This window comes from Copadichromis virginalis, linkage group LG13 (assembly GCF_057382275.1).
Source record: "Copadichromis virginalis isolate Kocher_CV1m ecotype Utaka linkage group LG13, C_Virginalis_male_GT1.1, whole genome shotgun sequence".
Lineage (NCBI taxonomy): Eukaryota > Metazoa > Chordata > Actinopteri > Cichliformes > Cichlidae > Copadichromis > Copadichromis virginalis.
Genome location: NC_140630.1, coordinates 31833575 through 31846382, shown reverse-complemented (window position 1 = coordinate 31846382; position 12808 = coordinate 31833575). Strand labels below are relative to the sequence as shown.

Here is a 12808-nt window from a genome sequence, read left to right as displayed (position 1 = left end):
GCATATGTAGGCAAGTACATTTCTCCTTTTGTTATCAAGAAGCAAAGACAAAAGGGAAAAAAAACTGAATCATTCGTCCCCACCAATGCCAAAACGAAATCTACGCCCTTGACTTCACAGATACACAGCAGATAGTAGGAGCTGGCAGCAGTATTACCAACAGTGCTCTGAGTCTGAGCTCAGCAAGCCACATTCTGCAGATACTGACATTTCGACAATGTGTCGAGCGCAGATGTTTGGAAACGCAGTTCAAAGCACACAGGTCACGTGACCACAAACTTTTGGTGCACTTCTGTTCTCTATGCAACAACAGGATTCCATTTTATACTTAAAATCAGGCACGTGCAGAGCGGGGTGGGGTCCTGTCTGTGCCCCTCAACAATAATATTTAACTATTAATCACAGTTTTGCTAAATAAAAGGATCTGGCTTGCATCAGTCACATACGGTGGCCCCTAGAGACAAAGCACATACAAACTCCAAAACACAACGGAAGTGTCACGGTGAGTGAGATGAGCCGTGTGGAAGAAATAAAGGAGGATCCAAACGCAGGCACTTGCAAAGGTGTGAGGGTGGTTTATTAAACACAAAAATATAGATGGACAAATGGTAAACGGAGAACTAAACTATACTGGACAACTAAACTACTGAGCCTGAACAAGGACACGAACCTGAACATGAAGGAAGACGGAAGATGGTATATGACTGTGACAGCAGGGAGAACACACGAAAGGAACATGGTAGATACACAGACGGACCAGCAACTACAATGACAGAAGACACGACTTAAATACGCACAGAGAAACACAGGGAGATTACAGGTGGTGGACACAGCTGGGAGTAATTAACGAGACGAGACAAGGCAGGTAAACTGAACACACTCACATGAGACGCAGATCACTACACAAAGACGCAGACTCGACATTGAGAGACAGACAGAAAATGACACATGGAACTAAACCCACACAAAACATGAGAACACAAATCCTAAACCGTTACATCTAACCGTACAAACAGTTCTGGGGGCCGACCGTGCACACGGCAACGGCGGTGGTGCAGACAAAACAAATCAGGAGGCCGGCCACTTGGAAGGCAGTGGTGGCCATTGAGCAGGTCCGGAGGACGACCGCGAAGCCAGCGGTGGCGAAAAGGAAAGCGGCCGGCAGAGGCGAGGCGGAATAGGATGAGCTGGGTCCAATGACGGTGTGGCAACCGCAGGACCAGACGAGGCAGGAGCAGACGAGGTTGATGAAGACACAGAGGCCGGACCAGGCGTGGATGAAGACACAGAGGCCGGACCAGGTGTGGATGAAGACACAGGTGTGGATGAGGCTAACGCTGCAATCAGAACTGGTGTCCATTTACCTGATCATCCTCTCTACTTTGCTCTCTGTTATAGTAGAAGATGTTGTCTTTAGATGTTAGCTCCTTCTGCTCCTCTTTCCTCAGACTGACAAACAGCACAACCAGGACCAGCACTGAACACAGAGCACAAAGTTTAGCACACAACAACCAACCAAATCCACTTAGCTGGGAAAGAAAACAGAGGCTACAAGTTATAAATCCATTCACAACTCACTGAGCAGCAGAATGCCTCCAAGTACTCCCCGAATAATGGGCAGGTTGCTGCCACCTAAAGCACGCTGAGTACACATCAAATCTTCTCCCTTGCAGTCGCACACTTCAGCTTTGATGATGTTGTCCTGCCCCAACCCATGCTTGTCTGCCACTGTCAGTATAACACTGTAATTTCCACTGGGCAGCTCAGTGGCTAAATTCAAGATGATGCCTGTTCCTAAAAAAACCCAAAACAGATATTCGCAGGAAATAATCTCAACACAAGTCATGAAATATATTACGTTTCTATTTCAAAATATTTCAAATTCTGGCCATGTGACTGGACAGCATCACTTTATACAGTTTACATACTGGTGTCGTTCATCCTAGCGGTCCAGTTGGTCTTTGACATGCCCTGTAAAGACACCGAGTAGGGAGCTCCAAATTCTGGTCCGTCTTTATCTGTTACTGAGAGCAGCTGAGGAGCTGGATCCTTGTTGCACACCTGAGGAAACACAAAGCCTTTATGCTAATATTCTGTATCACATGACTGCATAAATAGGGCTTGGTTAAACTTTTTAATTGATCGCATCTTGAAGTCGGTAGATTCAATAAATACACCCATCCTGCACCACTATTTGATGTGTTAGATGAAAACACCTGTTGAGCTGGTGGGAAATAAGACATACCATAATTTTATGCTGCTCAATGATGGGAGCATTGTCATTGACATCTTCCAGCTGAATGATCAGAGTACCAGTTCCTGTAGCTGGGACTGCATCTGGTCACAGAACAAACACAGATGTTCACAGGTGGGTTCCATCGACAAAGTGAAATATAGTCCAAATTTTAACGCTCAGAGACTTTCCTCTGGTCTTCCAGTTCTTACATAACTGACATTTGACACACAAATAATTGAAGGTACTGCAACAAAGGGCGACCGTGGCTCAGGAGATTGGGAAGCTTATCTGTAACCGGTAGGTTGCCGGTTCGATCCCCCTGCTCTCTCTGTCTGGGTCGTTATGTCCTTGGGCAAGACACTTTACCCTACCGCCTACTGGTGTTGGCCAGAGGGGCCTATGGCACGATATGGCAGCCTTGCTTCTGTCAGTCTGCCCCAGGGCAGCTGTGGCTACAACTGTAGCTTCCCTGCACCAGTGTGTGAATGTGAGAGTGAATGAATAGTGGAATTGTAAAGCGCTTTGGGTGCCTAGAAAAGTGCTATATAAATGCAACCCATTAACAAAGGGCAACAATGTTATTAGCTGTGAGCATGCCAGGAACATCTGTTTGTACTGGAATTTGTATTGCAAAGAGCGAGCGCACGTGCACACACACCTTAATCCAGTGAACAATAAAATACATTTTGTTTGCCTGTTTCCCTGATATCACTTTTGTTTCTTGATAAACTCTTTCCTCATGTTCATCTCTGACATTGTACAGATTTGTTAAAGTAGAGGTGAAAGAGCCACAGCAAAACTCTTGTTTACCAGTGTAATTATTCAGACACTTGTTATTTTATGAAATCATATCAGTGGTCATTGTGTATGGGAGTCAAATGATGATAATAATCTGCATCAGTCTTAACTCCCACCTACCATCATCATAGGCCCCGATGGTTGCGATGTATCTGTTGTTTGTGACAAAGATGGCCTCTCTGTCCATGGACGCTCTCACTTTAATAAGACCTGTGTCCTTGTCCACGTTCAGCCAGCCTGCAGGGTCATTCATTATTTTGTACCTGTACAAGACAGTCACCGAAAAGATGGTAATACTGTGCAGGCAGGATGATTAGAATTAGCATGTTTCACAATATGGCACAGTGTGTTATTTGATTTTGGACATTTGTCGGGCTGTATTTTTATTATGCAAATGTAGCTCTGTGTAGACCACGAGTGACAATAATATTTATCTTTCTTCTTAATATCTTATATGTTTCTTCTTAATATTTCTTCTTTTTAATATTTCTTCTTAATATTATCATTATTTTATCTCTTAATTCTTCCCTCATGTTTAATCCATGGTGTTATGATAACTGTAATTGGACAAATGAACTGTTACAGGTTTCTCACATTCTTTATATTTGGGGCTTTGATAAGCAAACCAAATGTACTATGAGGGTAGCCAGAGGTAGCCAAAATAGATGTGGTACACAAATATTTTTAGAAATATTTGTGTACCACATCTATTTTGAATTACATATACAAAGTGTTTTTTTTTTTGTTAAGTACGTCAACACTTTGCATTGTTAGGATTGTTACATCTATTTTAAAAAAAGAAAAGAAAAGAGAGAACCAGTTCATCTCTCTCTGGTAATCAGTGGTAGTACTGGGCTGGAACCTATTTTGAAAACATTCTTCAGAGATTTTGGTCTATATTGACCTGACAGCATCATGCAAATTGTAGTCAGTGAACAGAGCGTTCCTGTCATGTTCAAGAAACCAGTTTGAGATTATCTGAGTTTTGTGACACGGTGTGTTATCCTGCTGGAAGCAGCAATACGAAGATTGGTACACCGAAGGCAGGGATACAGCCAGAAGCAGGCCGTGGAATTAGTATTGGTATTAAGAGGCTCAAAGTGCCAAAAACACATCTTTCACACCATTACTGACATCCTGAATTGTTGACATAAGGCAGGATGGAGTCATGCTTTTCATTGCTTTCATGCTTGTCAAAATGTAATCCTACCATCCAACAGAAATCAAAACTCTTCAGACCAGACAATATTCTTCCAATCTTTGTTTTTCCAACTCTGGTGAACCCAAGTGAACTGTATTTTGTTTGTTTGTTTGTTTGTTTGTTTGTTTGTTTGTTTGTTTTTAGCTAACAACTGTGTCCCGCACTGTGATGGTTCACTGGTGTAGCCCATCTGCTTCAAGGATGAATGTGCTGTGCATTTAGAGATGCTGCTCTTCATATGATGGTTATGCATGTCTACCTATGAATATCTAGTGGTTATTTGAGTCACTGTTGCCCTCCTATCAGCTTGAAGTAGTCTGGACATTCTCTTCAGATATAAACAAACAATTTTCACCCAGAGAAATGTCGCTCACTTGGTGTTTTCCAAATCCCCTTTCTGACCAGATTTTGCAGTGATTTGTATTGTGGACTGGAATTGAACCAACAACTTCTCACTTGCCAAACCAACTATGCTCATATGGAAAAGATGTATAGAAATCTTATAAAGTTTGTATCTGTCTTTTGTGAAACTTGTATGAAAAGCATATAAGAGTGAAAACAGATATAAGATCCCTTGAAAAATTATATAATGAAACTTGTATGTTTTGGATACTTCCTAAAACAATATATGAAAGTGGCCACTTTCATGAGTAATCACATATAAGTTTTTACTATTTCTTTTCCATGTGGGTGGAGCCAAAAATAAATGATATATATACTATAGTTTTACCTTCAAATGATCAATGGATATATAGTCACTTCTTTTCTTCGACTATTGTTTCCACCAATTTATTATTTATGTAAATTTACAAGGAAATATTACACATTTTACAGACTTTTATTCCCTGTTTGGAAACTGAACGCCTCTTTTTTACAGCCCCTCAGTCGGTTTGCCAGGTGCCAAAAAACAAAGTCTGGGTACTAATGAAGTGTTTTTATAGTGTACTTTTGACTGAAAAACTGAATGTTTGAGGCACTTATGAGGTTAGTGATACATTGTCTCTGTCAGTGAGAAATTTGTTCATAGTAAAAAGGCGTTTTTTTGTCCTGTTTGACTTACGAGACTGTCTGCTTGCGTGCAGTGTCTGGGTCTGAAGCAGTGTACTGCACCACGACTTCATCCACAGCAAGGTCCTCTGGTTTTACCACAAGCGTCTCCTTTGGATCAAATATTGGAGCTTCATTCACATCCTTCACATTCACCACCACTGTGGTGGTAGAAGTGACCACAGAAACACCAGGAGCAAAAGGAATCTCATTCTCCACTGAAACCAACAGAGTGTGCTTGCTGGCCGTCCCAAAGTCCAGCTCCTGGTTGGAAGGAAGAGAAAAAAAACATAAGGGTGTTGGCAATGTTAAGTTACAACAAATCACAGAAAGTACTTCCATCGACTAAAGAAAATACTCATTGATGACAATTATCTCCCAATATTATGAATGAATTCCTGATTTTCTTCGTACCTTTGCAGTAGAAAGGATTCCTTCCTGTTTGTTAGTTCCTGTTTTTACTGTGAAAAGTCCATCAGGATCACCACTGACGATCTTGAACTTGGCGTTCCAGGCTGCAGTTTGTGGTTCATCCTCATCTGTTACTATCATCCTAACCACCACAACATCCTTTTTGTTTTCATCAACTGTTGAATTATACTGTGAGAAAATAAAGGATGGCAGTGAAAACAGATCTAAAGCCTCCTCATTAGGGATAGAGAATAATGGCCTCATTTTGTAGTCTGTCATTATACTGGGCTCATTACTTACTGCACAGCTGTGGAATTTTATTAAATAAAGTTAATTCACTAAAAATGGAACAAAAGTGTTTTTAACCATATTAGCATATTTTCCATGTGCTGTCAAAGACTCACTATTCCCTGTACAAACCAGGGCACCCTGATGCATCTCAAAATCTATAGATAACTACATTTTCATTTGTGACAACTAGTTGTCAACTACGTGGAGGCAGCTCTACTATGTAGATATAAATATTATAATTTCTTTAATAATTTTTACTTAAATTGACAGCAGTATTTTACTCATTGCCGGCTGTCCACATGTAAATGCCAAAGTTACACACAAAATGTAGCACATGTTGAACAGCTGCTAAAGTGCACATGCTGTGGACATGTTTTGTTCTATTGTGGGTTTTTGCTGTTTTTACTATGTGTGAGTGCAACATTAGTAATGCATTTAGATACAGGATGAATGTATTCTGCTTTAACAGAGTGAAAAAGCAGCAGTTAAACAGGAAGTTTCCAGTTACTTCATACTTACTGAGCTCTGAGTGAAGACTGGAGCGTTGTCATTGCTGTCCGTCACCGTGAGGATGACTTTGGTTTGTCCAGTTAACCCTTCTCCTGCCATATCTGCTGCTTGCACTGTCAGAGTGTACTGTGGATATTTCTGTTAAGATACAGGGACTGTTAAGGTAAATCAGCTCATCAACAGGAAGGAAGAAACACTGACATCAGTTTACACACTTCTATAACACACAGCTTTCAAACTGCTGACTAGAGTCGTTCATCTATGAAGGCTTGGCACTCTGCCGAAAGGCTGAAGCGAAACTCATTTTATATTTTGCTTATGACAAATACCTGTAAACCTGATGCCATTAACTAATAATAGCCGTGTCGAAACTTTTTAAATATAGTGTATTCCCTGACCAGCTAGCAGGAGGCTGTTTGTTTGGCATGGGAAGTTCGAAACAGACGTGTCGACGCTGTGTCAAGCTTCCGAAGCACAGAAGTTTCGATACACCGCTCCAAAGCGTGGTTCAAAACACCTAGGTCATGTGACCACGACTCACCAAAGTTTTGGTGTGCTTCACCCCAGTTTCGACAGGTGGGGTACCTACTGCTTCTACACACTGCCAAGCAGTGTTGGGTAACTACGTTATTATTGTGGTAACGAGCACGGTAACTAGTTATTATGCTAAAATCAGGAACGCGTTAGTCGTTACTGGGATTTAGATAGGCTCGTTACTCGTTACTTCGTGTGGTGACATCGCAGAGCTTCCACAGATTCAGTAACATTAGCAAGTGGTGGAGGCAAGCAGGTGGATGAGAGAAAGGGGACGGAGAAGGAAGAGAGACCCGAGGCGGGCGCCGGTCCGAGTGTAAAAAAACAAGTTTAGGTGGAGTTTTTCCCGTACTGCGTGCTAGCTAGCATGACTGGGTTTCTATACAGCTGGGTGGGTGCTATGTTACTGATGTTGAACTTTATTTTGTTCATAAAGTTAATTATTAGAGTTGCCAACCGTCCCCTAAAAAACCGAATCGTCTCTTATTCAGAGAAAATATTACGCGTTTCGTATTGAGGTGAAAAGGAACACAGTTTGTCAGCTAGAATGGAAAAACACAAAGCTGGAGTTATTCTGTGTTTACGTTGCACAGCTGCCACTTCTTCTCTCATTCTCTCCCCCCTCCCTCTCCTGTTTCTACTTCAATCATGAAACTGATCAATGATCAGCTGATCGGCTCTCTTGTTTGTTTATCGCCCACTTTGTGCCAGAAAGAGGAAACCAGCTGATGTCGCGCTAAACAACAGCAGCACGTTTAAGCTTGATCAGCTGTTGTTAGAATTTATTTAATATTACTTTCTAGTATCAGCTGATGTTTGCTGGAGCCACAGCTGTAAAGCTGCTGGTCATGATGTCGGTTTGGATATGTGGTGAGAGGGAAACATGAAGATGAAACCAGGAGATGTCCTTACTGGATCATCAGAGCTGAACAGGTGATGGAGAAACAGGTTTACCTTTTAGGTGACATGAATGAGTTGAAGTTATGAACTGTTTCTGAGAGACAAATAACACCAGGATCCTTTTCTAAGTAGCTGACAGCTGGTAACTGTGCAGGGGCGGGTCTAGCAAAGTGTTGCCAGGGGGGCATGTAGGGCATTAACAGGGAGAGGGGGGCACAAAGAAATACTTTTCTTTCTTATTCTCATTTAAAATATCTAGCTTTTAAAAAATAATTATCTGAATCTTACAACAAACGATTGATAGATTGATGCATATATACCATCAGAACAGTGTACATCACTGTCACAACAGCGTTGGTTTTCATTCAAAGGCTTTATGATTTTTCCTATAATGGTGGGCCGGTCTCTAGTCAAAATCCCCGGGCCGATTTTTTGTCCCAGTCCAGCCCTGTATGCAACTCATCTGCAGTCTGGTGTTACCTGCATCTTCCTATTCAGAAGGCAGAATTTCCGAGTTCTGAGTACAATCGAAAGCACCACGACTGCAGTTTTTGTGTTGGATGTAAAAGGCGCACAAGACTGGCAAAGTTATGGAAGCAACACATTAACAAGAGAATTCTGAGTAAAACCAAAGTTACTTTCCCTAGTAACTAGTTACTTTGAAGGTAACAAGTAACTTGAAGTAACTAAGTTACTTTTGATAGAAGTAACTAGTAATGTAACTAAGTTACTAATTTAAAGTAACTTACCCAACACTGCTGCCAAGTGCAAGGATTCCTATCTTAACTAGAGCCAGACTGGACTGGGACAAAAAAAAAATCAGTCCTGGCATTTTTTGTCTATGATTGATATATACCATGCATACCTTGATCTATGTATGCTCAAGGTGGCAGGGAGGGAAGTTTGCCAACTATCGGAGCTGCAGAAAGGTGCAATGAAGAATGTGCGTAAGTACAGCAAGCTGTCCATACCTTAGACCTTAGAAACTGCCAAACAATGACTTACAGCCTGGGCCAGCTGCTTAAAGAACTATACCAGAGTAATAGAAGGCAACAGAATAAACCAGCTGTTCTCCACTGAAGGGGTGAGCAACAGAATGGCAGGGGAACAATATGGGAATAGCATCACCAAGGCTGTAGACAAAGCAATATTCGAAGCGCATATAGAAGTACGCAACCCATAACGCCAATGCTCAGTGGCTAGTGGATCTAAGAACAGACAACAGCAACTTTCCTGAACAGGTACGGGTAACCATCATAGTGGCAGACAGCCAAGAAAGGGTCTCTATGAAGAATTGGACAGCACCAGGCCCCGACGTGGTTCACATTTACTGACTGAAGAAACATACTGTACTCCATGTGAACGCCTATAAGTACAAATGAACCAGCTGCTTGTCAGTGAGACCTCTTCCACACCTGGAATGGCTAACTGAAGGCCGGATAGCCCTGATTCCCAAGAACCCCCAGAAAAAGTCCCAGGGAAACCGAGTTAACAATAAAAACCCTGAAAACCATGAATTTCACACCCGAGCCTCAACTCTCGCAGCCCGGTACCAAACGACTTGGCCCGGGGTTTGGGGGCCACTGGTGAAATGTAAGCCAGAAATAGAGACTGTTAGCCTGTAAAGTAAAAGTGTAGCCTCATGAAATCTGTTGGTTTCAACATTAAGTAAAACTTTTATTTGAAGGCAAACAGTTTCAAGTTTCACAATTGAAGAAATCACCAGCAGTGTTTTGATGCAGCACCCTCTTTCTGACTGATTTCTAGCAGTGACAGGCAGACTACTGATCCTGATTCATTATAAAATGCTTTTTTCAGTACTTAGGCGTAAAAGGACACTTGTGTTTTAAATGTGTTTAACAGGTCTTACCTCTCTATCCAGTCCTCTACCAGTGATTCTGATGCTTCCAGTAATTGGGTTGATTTCAAACATGTTGTCAGTGGGCAGCGGTGGGTCCTGGTTCAGAATACGATAGCGGAGCTCTGAGTTGTCAGTATTTGGCTCATCGTCATCTTTGGCCTCAACCCTAACCACCTCAGTCCCTGGAGTGGAGGAATTCAGAAAAAGGAAATAAAGAGCAGAAGTTTTAGAAGGTCTTCACATTGCTTCATTTAAGAATTTATTAAATCAAAATAGAGTTAGCGTAAAAAGTCTAATTTCATTCCAACCCACATTGTAATTTTCTGAAGGTTATCTTAAAATTCATTGCATTTAAACCTCTGCACTACATTGATTTCTATTGATGAGAATTGTAGATAGTTTTAAAAAATAAAGAAAACTGCAAATAAGTGCCAACAAGTTTGCTTGTTCAATATCTCAAAAAACAAAATAATGTCAAAAATATGTTTAAACATACCGATGGTCGTGGCCTCAGCAACATTTGCGTTGTACTCCACCGTAAAATAAGGTTTGTTGTCGTTCTGGTCGATCACAATGACTATAATCTCCATGGGAGCTTGTCCTGCTCCATCAGCCACAGCATGTGCTTCAAACTACACAGGCAGAAGATTTCAACATGTTTGATTCAGCTTTAAATTGATTCACTTATCTCTACGCCTTCAACATTACACACAATACAAACAAGGTAAAGATTTCAGTGTGACTGGTGAATTTAATATAAACTGAATCGAATTCTTTTAAAATTCTAGAAATAAAATGAAATGAAAAGACTTATTGTCTTGACTCTACACATTTGATTCATTCACAGTAGATTTTGTGAGGCGTCACTTGACTTCTTGTTTCTGTCTCTCAAAAGGGTTTTTGTGTGTTCCATTTCAAAACAGCCAAAAAGACCTGCAATGTCCAGCTGTAAAGGTTTAACAAACCTAGTAAAACTAGTAAAGACTATTAATACTTATCTAAACTGAACATTTCAGACTGATCTGCACATCAAGAATCTTATTTCTTAACTGTGAAGTATTGTCTGTAGTTGATTAAAAAACTGAATTAATTTCAATATGATCCTGAAACACAAGATGTTACAAAAAAACAACAACATGATAGAATAATCAGGATAAAAGTTTTTATTACTAAGTGATCTTTAAAACATACTCACTTTGGAACACATTTGGACAAAGTGAGGATGATTACCGTGTAACTGGCTGTTTCCTCTCTGTCGAGTGGCTGTGTTACATACAGATTGCCCATCTCCCTGTCCATTGTGAAACGACCAGCAGGAGGCAGATCAGCTCCAGGACCAGTGATGCTGTAAAAGAGCTTCTTTTTTTTATCGTCACTAGAGCGGATCTGGAAAAAACACACAGGACGGAGTTAGATCACTCTCACTGTCTATGGTAAAGGTTATGCAACAATAAAGAAGCCGTGGAAGTTCATCTTCAAAAATATCAAGAGATTCCTCAAATCAACAAGATTGCTAGATTCTCTAAGCACTTGGGATTTTTTAAATGTGTTTCTTTTTTATCAGAAGACAAGCTACAGTTACTAATTTTAACTAATTAGCTTACTGTTGGTGCTAACCATTTTAATGTTTTTTTTTCTATAATATCATCTTTTACCTTAATTGGATAATGTAGCAGTGAAGATACACAGAAAACGGGGAAGAAGGAGAAGGGAAACACACACACAGGAAAGCGCTGCACGTCAAACTCAGACTGCTGCACTGCAGCCATGTGACGTGTGGTTGCCTGCTCATCCACTGAGCTCACGTGGCCCCCAATTCACTTTTATTTATATTGTACCAATTCACAACAAAAGCCGCCTAAAGATGCTACAATATTTGAGAAAGAACCTCAAGAATCAGCTGGTCTGGAAGCACTTAGTGACAGTGGGAAGGGAAACCACTCTTAACAGGAAGAAATTTCCAGCAGGACCAGGCTTAGCATTTAAACGCTGAAATTTCAAACACAAAATATGACTAAACATTTTACTTTCTTTCCTTGCAGTGGATATCAATACATTTATGGTGAGACAAATTAAGCTCAACTGTATGTAAATAGGGTGAAACATGACTCTGTATGTGTGTATGTGGTCTCTGGTTAGGATAAATCTGTTATTCTAATTTTTCCCCCAGGTGTGGGACAGTTACTGTTGACTGCTAATATCTTGCTCTCATTATCGTAAATAGCAAATAAACTTTTGATCTGTATTTAAGAAATAACGTTTCTTTCACCAAAAATGTACATATTTTTACTCAACTAAAGTTAACAAGGTCAGCTTATGACAAAGACACATCCAAGAAAAGTGAAAACTCTGCAGATTCAATAATGAGAATTCAAAATAGGGGGAAAAGACTTGCTGACTGCAGAGGAAACATATAAACATTTACAATGCACTTTAGTGTCAAATTCTTCACAAGGTCCTTCAGTTCCTCATACCTGAGCTACTTTCAGGGGATAGGTTCCTCTCTTATTCTCAGTAACACTGAGTGGAGGAATAACCCAGTCTCTCTTCCTCCTCCTCACCCCTCCACCAGACTTGGGGGATTGAAGAACAGACACTTGTGGATCATTGGTAATCTGGGAAAACATGCAGAAAGCTTGGATAGAAGAACACTCACAAATTGACAAACTGCAATAAAGACTACAGATTATATTGTATATCTCAGAATTACACAACTTAGAGAAGTGAGAGGTAAGTCAGAGGGAGTGATGGAGACTTGGTAGAAAACAAACCTAATAGTAGGTTTTGTGCCTTAAAGAGACTTAGCTCAGAATCAAACAAACTTTTTTAAGCTTCAAGATACTGTCTCCCGGCCCATAGCATGAGGGATAACTTTGTGTATCCCAAAGTCTACTGGAGAGGACGCAGAAGCAACTGTTAAAAGCTCCATCCATGGACTTCCGTTTTCCGGTGTTCTGACAAAACGTCCTACTTTGGCAAAACGTCCTACCGTAAGTAGTTTATGCACATTTCTGCTGTC

At 40.8% G+C, this 12808-nt stretch overlaps 1 protein-coding gene across 1 annotated transcript; it reads right to left on the bottom strand.

Annotated features, from left to right (window-relative positions):
- Positions 1–552: 552 nt before the first annotated feature.
- Positions 553–12431, bottom strand: LOC146695976 (cadherin-1-like). Its single transcript, XM_085476679.1, has 12 exons — positions 12264–12431; positions 11020–11175; positions 10286–10421; positions 9799–9971; positions 6504–6632; positions 5697–5882; positions 5296–5546; positions 3155–3297; positions 2246–2337; positions 1929–2061; positions 1579–1794; positions 553–1477 (listed from the first exon to the last, which is right to left on the bottom strand). The coding sequence occupies exons 1-12, from the start codon at positions 12414–12416 to the stop codon at positions 1344–1346; spliced, it is 1902 nt and encodes a 633-aa protein (XP_085332805.1). The 5' UTR covers positions 12417–12431; the 3' UTR covers positions 553–1343.
- Between the last annotated feature and the right edge of the window lie 377 nt (positions 12432–12808).

Excerpts from the sequence above, each read along its gene's own strand:
- LOC146695976 (XM_085476679.1), bottom strand. The coding sequence starts at position 12,416 with ATGTTTTCCCAGATTACCAATGATCCACAAGTGTCTGTTCTTCAATCC. Across the intron at positions 3,298-5,295 it reads GCACGCAAGCAGACAGTCTC|GTACAAAATAATGAATGACC; the intron begins GTAAGTCAAACA and ends TGTCTTGTACAG. Across the intron at positions 2,062-2,245 it reads TTGAGCAGCATAAAATTATG|GTGTGCAACAAGGATCCAGC; the intron begins GTATGTCTTATT and ends GTGTTTCCTCAG.